Source organism: Micromys minutus, assembly GCF_963924665.1.
Source record: "Micromys minutus genome assembly, chromosome: 3".
Classification (NCBI taxonomy): Eukaryota; Metazoa; Chordata; class Mammalia; order Rodentia; family Muridae; genus Micromys; species Micromys minutus.
The window spans coordinates 12,485,858-12,498,361 of NC_137972.1; the positions used below are offsets into that span (position 1 = coordinate 12,485,858).

Below are 12,504 nucleotides of genomic sequence, written 5' to 3' on the forward strand. Positions count from 1 at the left end.
TACCCACACTGGAGGGGTGTGCCTGTAATATCCACACTGGAGGGGTGTGCCTGTAATATCCATACTGGAGGGGTGTGCCTGTAATATCCATACTGGAGAGGTGTGCCTGTAATATCCATACTGGAGGGGTATGCCTGTAATACCCACACTAGAGGGTTGTGGTGTGCCTGAAATACAGACACTGGAGAGACAGAGTCAGGCCAAGCTCTAGAGCCAGCCAGCCAGATGAAATCCTCAACTCTCTGGTTCACTGAGAGATGCTAACCCAAACAAATGAGGTGTTGGGTAACTGAAGAAAAATTTTCTACATCCACCTTAATGTCATAACATTACTTGTTGGACTATGTATTGTGTGTATGTGTGTGTGTGTGTGTGTGTGTGTGTGTGTGTGTGTTATAATAATATAAACAAACTTTCTTTTTTTCTTAATTGCTTTTGTTTCTTGTTTTTATTTTTATTTCTCTACTCATTTATCCCCAGCATTTGGGGCACAGAACATTTCATTTGTTCCTGTTTCTTAGTATTGAAGACGAGCCTCTGTGTTGATCTCAGAGAGAACTATAAATAAGCCCAGGAGAGAGTTGTCCCCTGGCATGGACTGCCACATTGATCCCCTTAGCAGAATGGTGAGGATTTCAGCAGCCATCACAGATAGTGGTAGAGCCACAATTCCTGTCATTTCACTTTTCTTCTGAGATGAATAGAATTCTATTGTGCATTTGTAGCACCTGTACACAAATCTTACTGATTTGATGACTGCCCATAAATAACAGCTTTCTGGAGGAAAGTAAATGGTCTCTACCCTCCTCCTGGGTCCAAGCAGAGATTACTGGGCAAGTCTCAACAATTCTCCTCTATTTTCTTTCATTTCAGATAAAACTAAGTCATGACATTCAGTTGTGAAACAGAATCCAGGCGAAAGCTCTCAGAAATTTTTCTTGTTGGTCTTTGGAGTCTGAAGAGTTCTTCTCCTTCTTCTTCTTCTTCTTCTTCTTCTTCTTCTTCTTCTTCTTCTTCTTCTTCTTCTTCTTCTTCTTCTTCTTCTTCTTCTTCTTCTTCTTCTTCTTCTTCTCCTCCTCCTCCTCCTCCTCCTCCTCCTCCTCCTCCTTCTTCTTCTTCTTCTTCTTCTTCTTCTTCTTCTTCTTTTTCTTCTTCTTCTTCTTCTTCTTCTTCTTCTTCTTCTTCTTCTTCTTCTTCTTCTTCTTCTTCTTCTTCTTCTCTTCTTCTTCTTAGTAGTAGTAGTAGTAAATTGTAATTGATGTCACCATTTGTCCCTCAAATGAAAGGAGTGAAGCATATTTCTCACCTCTACCAGAGGAGAGGGAGCATGGCAGGTTCTACAACCAGCTTTTGGGGTTCCTCAAATTCTCCCTCATTAATTTAACATCACGAAGAGAATTTAAATAATTTATACGTGGACGAGGCCACACTCGAACTTATTGCTGTTAGTGAATGTTTTGTGAAATAAGTTAATAATATTAAATACCATTTAAGAAAGATAAAAATGTTTTATTCATTAGAGGACAAACTATTTTTAATCTGCCTCAAGTAATTATAAATGGATATTGTGGTGTAACCTTTAAATTAGTTTCCCTTAATGTTCTTTACTAGCTACTCTTTTTTTTGTAAATCAAAGAAAAAGCTTACAAAACTAATTTTCTAATTATTTTGTCCAGTGTATGGCTTCATATTGCTATATATGCTATGTTGATATAGCCCCAGGGGACTGTTCAAAGTTTCTTCAAAGTTCTCTTTCAAAGGTGAAAAAAAAACCAAAATTGACATGATAAAATAATTTATCTATCTTGGAAATGTTACCACTCAATTTAGGGTCAGTTGAATCTGGGATGAGCAGGGGTCCTGAGAGAGAGGTCTTTCTTATAAACGTCTCCACACAGGACTTGTCCTTAAGTGAATAGTATCCACCATACTTTTCTCTGTGCTCCTTTCTTCTCCATATTATTTTTTCAACCAACATATGAGAAAGTTATCTGAAGCTTTTTGAACTTGTATTACTAATGGGAATGGTCTCCTAGGTTGGTTCCTAGGAGAACCCATCTAAAATCCCAAAGGACAAGTATTCCCTGGCAGCAGCCTACCAAAACAAACCCCACTACACTAATTTGATAGTTCAGGATTTGTTTTGATAGACAAATTCCTAATTTAGCAAAAAGTAAAACCTTCCTACTTAGTTTATTCAAGAAATAATGTTAACAAATATAAAAAACTAATTTACAAGTATCTTGGCCTCTCTCCTTCAATACTGTTTTTAATGAAATGGCTTTAAAAGGTTTTAAAAATCTATGTTTATGTTCTTGTGAGAAATTGTTTCCACTATTTCCAGGGAAAATGTGTAGAAGAAAGAGTCATTTCTAAAAGCACATTCTACCCTTCAGAAAGATGTTTCAAAAGACTTGTGGCTTTGCCAGTCAGATTCCATTAAACTAGCTGACATAGTATTTATCAGAAAAATTAAGGGTAGATTAACTGCCGTCGTATATAATCTGTTAACATAATATTATATACCTTAAGCATATTAATTTAAAGAAGATTAATTTAAAAGAAAAAATAATACCCCCAAAGAACACGTCAATACAGTGTAATTGTAATTTTCCATACCATTCAAGTTCTAAGATGGCTTTAAGCAATTTATTTTTATTAGTTTTTAAATTGCATAAAATTAATTGGTTTCATTATGGCATTTTGTACATAATTACCACAATGCATTGTTCAGATTCATGCCCATTCCCACCCATTCTCTTCTCACTCTCCGCAATTCCCTCCCAAGACTCTATTGTCCTGGCTCCAGCATGTATTCTCAAACCCTTAGTGCACCCCAGTTTCAACAGTGGGTCTACTCTCAAGATGGTACCTCCATTGCCCTGGTCCAGGTCACAATACAATGTGATGGGTTTCCTCTCCAATAAGTATCTTACTAAAACATACCACTTGATCTGTGCCTTATGAGGGCTGTGGGTTAGTCTTAGGGTAGCCCCATAGGTCCCTGCACACCGACTGCACAGAAGATCTTGTTAATGAAGCCTCTGCTTCTCTTCAGCTGCTGAGGAGCCCCAGGCTGGAAGCTTGTGTGTCCTTCCTGGTGCGTTTCCTGTCTTTTCTCTGCATATTCAGTTGTTCCATCACCGCCTCTGTGAATTTCCAAAGCTCTTCCCTCCCTTTCTCTTTGAAGCAAAGTGTTTTTCCCACACTGATTGCTCTCCACTGCATCAGATGGAGGCAGCTTCAGGCCTGCCATCTTACCTGGAAGTCTGGAATGTGTCTGTTTGGTAGATGATAAAGAGAAAGGTGTCAGACACAAGAGGTATGTTGATGGCTCACAGTTACACAGGAGTTTTCAGAGACAGAAACTTGTAAGCAAGAGGTCAAGAATTCATTCTCCTGCAGGAACTCTCTACTTTTAGTAGCTAGAAAATGGAAATGTTGTTCTGGAAATCTGGCTCAACTTTTGAAACACGGTAGCGATGGGAGGGAGTATGGATTGGGGTTGAGGATATCTGGATGCTGTTTCTAACTCTGCCGTATAATCTGGGTAGAGCCACAGAACCCTCTGGATGACAATGAGAGATAGGATTTGATGAGTCAGGATAATGAGGTATTTCACTTTGCCACCATGCTAGTGCAGAATAATTTTTATAAAGGCTAATGCTTTGTAACAACGTGAACACAGAAAGGTGCCACCTTGCCAGGGCTCTTGATTTGCTGACAAATTCTGGCAGAAGTCCTTCAGGTGCCTCCCGCACAGGACACACTGCAGACTCATCACTCTAGGCGTCCACATGGTACTGTGGAAGCTCTGTGTGACCAAAGTCAAAAAGACATAGGGTTTGCCAATCTCAACCTGACCCTAAAACAATGTGTAAAACAAATGTGTTGGCTGGAAGCCTGTCAAGATTCTGAATTTCTTGCTCAACTAGAAGGTAAGCAGGAAAGGAAATTTGTTTTTGTTCATTTAGTCTCCAGCAGAAATGATATAAGGCAGAACATGCTGGGTGCTGATGCATAATAAAGGCTGTGGACACTGCTGTCACTTCAGAATATTGTGACAGGATATAGAATGAAGAACAGGAGGCCTGATCTGTGCTCCTGAATGTGAGTGTCTCTTGGGGAGATCATTTGGCATCTTGGGATCTGTTTCCTCTCTAAAATTAGTTTCCAGTGAATAATTTTCTGCTTTTCTCTGAGTTGCAGCAAGTTCACATTTGGTGAGTTCTCACAACTTTATGAGATAGGCCACTGGGTTTCTTGGATGCGAAACCGCATCTGAGAAACAAATCAAGTAAAAATTTAACATGCCTAACCTTGATGGGACTTCAGAGAGACAAAGAGTGTCATGGGCAACATACTGCATTGGGCTTCCACTTAAACTAGGGTATTTGCTCTGTGTGTGTGTGTGTGTGTGTGTGTGTGTGTGTGTGTGTGTGTGTGTGTGTGGCTTGTGCAGAGAAACCACTGATGATAGGGTCTCAGAGTTTTAACTACAGTTCAGCTTCTTATCCAGAACTACTATATTGAGGTTTCAAGATCTGAATATTTTAAGTTGCTAAAGTATCACCAGATCCAAGGGTAACTGAGTATTTTCAGTTCTCATGGGAAGTTTAATCATCATGTGATTTTATGACCTAATTTTATCTCCATATGTAGACCTCAGTCTTCATGACTTCCATGTAGCCCATTTATGAGCAGGCCTTGCTAGATATCCTGTCAGAGTCTCCTTCACTGAAGCAGGTGTCTTGCCTTTATATGGTCAGATCATGCTAATACCATTTTTAAAATCTTCCCTATTGTACCATCTCATGTATAAATCACACTTTTTACAGTGTTTCTCGTGAAGAATTCATTTGTTCATGACCACAGCTGTTTTCTATGAAACCTGGAGGTCAAGTGACATTTTCATTTTAATCAGGGATCACTTAGGTTCACAAGTAGAGAATCGACCTCAGCCATAATAATTTCCACCCTTTATTACCAGAGAGGGGGCTGATGGGTTCTGCTGTTCAAAAGCCATCTTTGCTCAGGGCTAGTTTAAGTTTTCAAATGACCCAATAGCTAAATGGTGTCACAGCACAGGCAATTCCTCAGTTCCTCAGAAAGAAAACACTCACTCACAAACACACATACACACACACACAGAGACACATGCACACACAAACACACACACATACACACAGATAGATAGATAGATAGATAGATAGATAGAGAGAGAGAGAGAGAGAGAGAGAGAGAGAGAGAGAGAGAGAGAGAGAGAGAATGATTGATCTCCATGCTCTGGAATGATACAAATGATTAAAAACACATGGAGCAGAATACTTTGTAGAGTGTCATAAAGCTTTATTAATGGTCTCGATAAGTATCCAAGAAGAGCTTAGATAGATGGAATGAACACAGAGAGGGTGGAGAGAAAGATGTATCTGCAAGGCAATGACTTGGACATGAAATCAGGACATGGAGACACGGGAAGAGAAATACTTAACTACAGACCAGTTAAAGTGCCTTCAAGTGGGCTTTATTTCCTGAAAATTTAAATGTCTGCACTTAGGCTCCTAGCTCAATGTTATCCCTTCTGAGAGGTCATTATGAGGCTATAGTCCAACAGCATTCACATTACATAGAAATTGAATCATCTCTGGAACTTTTATAATTGCCTTCAGAAATGGACACTTCCCTTTAAATATTTTAATAGTTTAGATAAAGGCAGAATAATTTATATCCGTGCCTGGTGAAGAGGTGGGTACTTAAACTGGTAATTTATTTCCCCCTTTCTCCCTCCTCTCTCCACCTTTCTGTCTCTCCTCTTTCTCTTCCTTATTTTCCTCTTCTTTGCTTCTCTCTCTCTCTCTCATCTTTTCTTTTGTAAAAAACAAATGGGATTAAACTATTTTTGTTGCATAATCTTTCTCTAAAGATATCCAAAAATAATTCCAAGTAGTTCAGTACTATTATAGGAAGGACATATTTTTCAGGTTCATGATGGCAGATGCTTCTACTGTAGTTTGTCGGTTTAAAACGCTGGTTTTGTAATTATATTTCTTAGACTGAATACTGAAAGGATTTGGGTTGCATTTAGAATTAGTGGCAACTATAAGAAACCTGAATGTTATCTTCAAAGTAGTGCTAGACCTGGGAAAGCTGCACCAACTGAGCTAAGAGATGAGGATCAGAGCAAGGAATGAAGAAGATGCTGTGTGGAGCCTGAGTTGGATTAGGATGACTGAAGCCTCTAAAAAAGAGGAGGAACTTGAGCCCATGGCATATGATGGACATATAAAGAAATGGGATGCTAAATGCCATGTTGCTCTAAGAACAAGGATGGTGTGGTAGAAAGGTCATGGGACTTAGAATGTGACTTAAACTATTATTACTGATAAAAGTTAGTAAGATAATATTGAACAAATAGTTTAACGCTTTTCTTTCTTAATCCATAAAATTAAAATGATAGAACAAAGTGAGCTTTATGTTTCTTCACAAGTTAAGATGAGATTTCATAAGGGATGTTTGATACATGTCTTGAAATATTTGATGAATTCTCAGATGAAAGAAGGTCTAGACTAAGACCATAAAATATCACAAGAAGAAACAAATTATCAAGAGATGTAAAGGGGTGAATACTAGCTTTAAGTAAGACAGCATCATGAGATGGTGTTGGAGGTGGGGGACACCATGGTGAGTACCTCAATCAACAGGATGATTCAAAAGAAGCCTAGAGGTCCAAGTCAATGATACTGAGGGAAGAAAGCATCAATTGTAAGAAGCAACAAGCTAGCTAGACCTGAGTCTAGCTCAAAATTCTCAGAATTTCTATTCTTTTGGAATCTTCTGGGCTCACAGCTGTGCCTCTAAAGTTGCATATGATGGTCATGGCAAGCTTTCCAATCCTAGAAAGTCCTAGAACATAAAGTAGATTTTCTCCATCCCCCCAGGGGATGTTTATGCTGTACAGACATCTTTACAGTTGCTAGAAGGATCTACATTTTTATAACTTTGCTTAACCTAACATAGCCTGCAACAGGCAACTTTCCCAGATGTTCTCTAGAAGAGAAGTTAGAAGCAGGTCCTCTGAGCTGCCTCTTCCACTACTTTGGGAGATGCCTCATTTGTTCCTTTGCAGAGACGCATCTCACAAACAGAACCAGACCCAAACTGCTGGAGTAGCGCATCATGTAGCACAGAAGTTCATTATTGATTCTGTGGGCCTATATGGTAAAGGGACATTAATTACTATCACCCCGTTGCACTAATGCACTTGTAATGAGCAGGCCTATGGGAATTCCCAGCTGCTTCTTAGTTCCAGCAGCTAGAAAAGGGGCAGGGTGTGCTGGAGATGAATGCCCTGCAGGAAAACCATTTCATTTGTCTGATATCAGTTGATTCTAGAATTCTCACTAATTTATGCTTTTGTCCTCAAAGCAAGCTGTATAACACACACACCCTCCTTTTCCCACACTGACAGTACATCTAGGAGATGCATCAGTCCTGGGTTCTAGATGCTTCTGGCCTTCCTTGCTCACTACTCTTACAAATAAGGGCTAAGGAAGTCCTTAGTAAGAATTTAAAGCATGTGCATATTTGGGAGTGGAGACAGACCCTAAGCGCCTACACGCTACCTTTCTTGGCAGAAAGTTGTCTTGATACATAGCCATTTTCTTTTCTTGTCTCTAGCTCCTCCACCCCTTTATTCCGCCTCCTTTTTTGAATAATGATTGTTAACACTTAATGAGCAGTTACTATGCACCAGGCCCTATGGTACGTGCTTACCTAGTTGTCTCACTTAAGCTTACAGACTTAATTAGGTGATCTTTTTATTACCAGACTTTTTGCAGATGGGAGAAAAGGAAACAGGTTTTAAAGTGTAAGGGCTGGAGAGATGATTCAGCAGGTGAGAGTTTGTGCTGCCCTTAGAGAAGACCAGAGTTTGGTTCCTAGAACCTATTTTGGATAGCTCACAAATCACCTGTTAGGACAGCTTCAGGGGACCCAGTGCCTCCTCTGGCCTCTGCTGGTACCTGCACTCATGTGCATTTACCTCAACACAGACAAATATGCATGCATATAATTTAAATTAAAATACATCTTTTTCTTAATTATTTGGTGATGAGCCATTCTGATTTTAAATGATAATTCTTCATATGATTCCTATGGTAAGACATAGATGTTTTACATCTCATGCATAATCAATAGAAATTTGAAGAATGTCAGTTGACTAATGGTCATCTGTGTTCCCACCTACTGGTCTGTCTTTCTGTCAAACTAAGTGCCTTTTGCTTTCAAATCTTTATTCATGTTTTTAATCTTCCTTTGATTTTATCGTTACAGGTATCTAATCAATGTCACTTTTGAAGGGAGAAACCTGTCCTTCAGTGAAGATGGCTACCAGATGCATCCGAAGCTGGTGATAATCCTTCTGAACAAGGAGAGGAAGTGGGAGAGGGTAGGACATAACTTTGGCAATCCTTGAGCTAAGTAGAGAGGCAGCTGTTGGATCCCAACCTAACAGCAGGAGTACACAATTTTGCAATGCCTTAAAGGAAGGCAGCCTCTTGGTTTTCTAGGCATCAGGAACAAGTCACTGGAGCTCCGAGTATCCAGGAGAAGCCAGGCCTCAAGAAAATATTCTTTTCCATTCCCTTGCTACTTCACCTAGCCACGAGATTGTTTTCTTTATGTTCTAATGGCTATCTATCTGTGGTTGAGTAACTCATGCCTGCTTTGATGGGAGATGATACATATGCAAGCCAACAAATTTCTTGAAGACTCTAACTAGGCAGGAGCAGTTAGAGCTTCCATCATATGGTGCTGGAGGAAGCCAATAAACCTAGCATACAAGCAGAAGGGCCGGCAATGCTTATAGTGACTGAAAATTGGTACACAGGGCTCTACTCGGAATCTTCCCTGCTACCAGTTGACCATAGCCTTTGAAATTCTACCTTTACATATTAATTTTCATTGTCACCCCTGCTCACCTGCTTGCTTGCCTATTTAGGACGCTGGTGGGGAGGAGCTCTAGATACTCAGTCTTTCAGTATCTTTAAAATAGTCTTTCTATAAAATGGGAATTAAATATATTGGCATCTATAAAATACTTGGAGCAATGCCTGACATTCAGTGAGCACTCAATGATCATTGGCTTTAGTTATGATTCTAGATCCCAGGTTAAATACCTAAGAGTAATTATTTTTTGGGAGGTGTATTTTTCTGACATTTGTCCCTTAAAACACTCTGACAAATGATTCTGAAAATAAAATAAATATGACTGGGAGATGCTACTTACTGCTTTTCAGTCTAGAAAAATTACAAAAATGTATTAGCAGTTGAAAAGTTCAGATGTGTCTTAGAACAAAAAGGCTTCTTTAACTTTACTTAACATGACTTTTCCCAAAATAGTCATCATGAGACCAGTCTGTTCATAATATTATTCCATGGAAATCACCCTGGGTAACTGGTTTAGGATTATGTCCTGTTATGTATGGTTGTTGTGGGCCAGTGGGGGTGAGAATAGATTTCATGATGTCAGTGTGGTTCTAAATAGAGTAGAAATCAAGTATGTTCATCAGTATTCTATAACTATAGCAAAATAATGAGACACACCCACTTTCATAGAGGTAAGATTGGTTTCGGTTTATGGAATTTTATTCCATGGTCATCTAAACCTGTAGACCTGGGTCTCTGTCACCGGTTCCCAACCTACAGGTTGCAATCCCTTTGGGAGTCGAACAGATTTTTCAACAGGTTCACATAGCAGATATCTTGCAAATCAGATATTTACATTGTGATTCATAAAAGTAGTAAACTGCAGTTATAAAGTAAGAATGGAAATAATGTTATGGTTGAGGGTCATCCCATGATGGATGCATTAAGGGGTCACAGTAATAGGCAGGTTGAGAACTATTGAGTAAGACAGAGATAACAATGGGGTCATGTTGCTGGGAAGACCTACTCGCCTCATGATATCCGGAAAACATAAAATACCATGACCACAGTACACTTTCAAAGGCACCTTCTTAATGACCTAACTTTCTCTTCCTAGACCTCATATCTTAAAGGTTCCATTATTTTCCAATCATACCATATCATAACATTTGGTGTGTGTACCTTGGGGGAAATTCAGTGTTCATATTGTGGCATCTAACCAAGCAGCCAGAGATAAGCTCTCCAAAACTTACAATATTGTCCCAGGACCCCGGACAAGGAAGTCATATGAATATTCACCTATGAATTGGACATTTATGTCTCAGCCAGTGGAACTGAAGACTCAGTTATTAATATTGAAAGGTCTCTGCCCATCATGTTATTGTGACATCATCAGAGCTAAAAGATTTAAATCATACCTGAAAATAAAGTTATTCTCTGTAATGTGAGGTCTCATCTGATCAGAATGAGTTGAACCCTAGGCCCCTGCTCTCTACCCTACTCAACCAACTTCTCACTGTTTCTGTCGAGAGGCCATAAGTTCTGAAGTGTTCTCATTCCTCCCATCTAATAGGTACTTCTGCCTATCTCTTGAAGAGGAGTTATTAATGACGGAGACTTCAGGCATGGATCAAGTCCTATCCAGTTGGGTAGCTCTTATATACTGAGGCCACGTTAACTATTTCAAAGAGTTAGCATCTCAGAACTGTCCTTTAAAAGTCTCTACCTAGAGACCTATTGAGCTCTTTGGTCTTGGCCCCAAGTCTGAGGCCAGGGACACTCACTTCTTTCTATAACTAAGTCTTCCCTCTGGGGATTAGATCATTTATAGCATCAGTTCAACTATTGTTCTGCATTGTGTATGTACACTTTAAGTTAATGGGCTTCTTCATCCTGAAACTGACCTTTGCCCATTCAGATCACGTGGCTGCTGGAATGAACTTCCTAAAACTCAACTATATAGTCTTCCCTGGCCCAAACAACAGAGCTATGTTATATGGGCCAAGTCTATATTTTATCTGTTCTTGCATTTAAGGCTCTCATTCACCATCCAATATTTATCATCTTTTCCTTATCATTGTCTACCCTGGGCTCCTTTGATTCTGAGAATGTGCCCTGGTGTACCTACTTCCTACACAAGGTGACAAGTTTCCTGTTCCAGGAATGAACAGGTTGTACAAGTTATAAGTGTTCTTTGAAGTCCAATTAAGACATTGTTGCCCCTGCTCTGATCCGTTTTTGTGGTATACTGTCTTATACCATGTGTCCTGCAACGTTGGTTCATATCTCCGTCACAGCTCTGCCATAGCTGCCTTGAGTTGGGACTGTGAGCCTGCACCCCCCCAGAGGACAGAGGCTGTGCCATTCATTCTGTCATTGTGTCCTTATAGCAATCTGGATGTGTGCATTGCATAAAGCAGCTCAATAAATATTTGTGGAATGAATAGGAACCATTACATAATAAGAGAGTCCAAAATCCATCATTAAGAGTCTAAGTTTATGCTGTTGCCCTTGGTATAATGGCTTGTTTTCTTTAAAAGGGAAGAATAAACTCTTTACATAGATTGAGTTTATATGGGTCACACTTTAAATGCACCAAAGGAACTCACTATTTAAAGGAATTCTGTGGCTAATCTTTTTGTCAGGCAGGTGGGGAGGGGTTGAAATCATGGACTAGAACATTTGCATATCAAATTGGCTAAACCGGAGAACTTTACTAAGGAAAGGTGCTTAGTGAGAGTTGAATTTACTGGCTAGGCAGCCCCCAAATTCAGAAGCACTGGTGGCTCATAGTCCAAAAGGAATGGCCGGCGCAGCCTCAGCCCCAGAGTATGGCTATCTGTGCTGGATGAGTTGATGCCATTGCTCACTGTTGCCACAGCCTCTGGTATCATTTCCAAGATTCCTAGTGTCTGTTCACCAGGTCATAAGAACTTAGGGTCTGTCCACTTTTGACCAGCATGATAGCAAGCATTCTACAGGGAAGGAAGGCTTGGTACTACAGAAATTAGCAGGTTGGGTCTTTGAAAGAAGGGCCAGCATCTCATCGCTTGATGATCACCCACTAGATTTGTAGCCTGATTAATTGATGGCTTCCTTAATTACTAAAATGATAGCATTTAAAACCAATCTAGACCCTTTACAGCTCTCGATTCCAGAGTCACACTGTCAATAAAGAGAAGCCTGGGATGTTTACAAGCACAGTAGGTGAAGGGCATAGGTGTCATTCTCGTTCTTGTAATGTAGATAAATAAAGTGTCCCCAGACAGGCTTTCTTTCCCTCAGTGACCTGTGCTAAAGTAGTCACCCATCTGCTCTGTCACAACAAACCAATTTAATTTTCTTTTAGCACTTTTTTTTTTTACCCAGCATTCCACTTATTCCCTTGACTATTTGTTTGTGGCTTATCTCATCACAACAGGACGGATGTTTTGTGGAGATGAGGACCTTGTTCACTCCTACAACTGTAACCTTTATGGAGAGTGCCAGGCTCAAAGTGAACATCCAGAGATCATTGTTAAATAAATGAAGAATCCAGGCACCTAAAAAGTTAGCTGTTGGCCAGTCATTTCACTTCTA

At 39.8% G+C, this 12,504-nt stretch overlaps 1 protein-coding gene across 1 annotated transcript in view; it reads left to right on the forward strand.

Annotated features, from left to right (window-relative positions):
• Positions 1–12,504, forward strand: part of GRIN2B (glutamate ionotropic receptor NMDA type subunit 2B) — a gene marked incomplete at both ends in the record, with an annotated part of 298,990 nt that overhangs the window by 188,194 nt on the left and 98,292 nt on the right. The window contains one exon of the mRNA XM_080913652.1: positions 8,332–8,446. Within this exon, the coding sequence (XP_080769778.1) occupies positions 8,332–8,446 (115 nt within the window). The remainder of the gene's footprint in view (positions 1–8,331; positions 8,447–12,504) is intronic.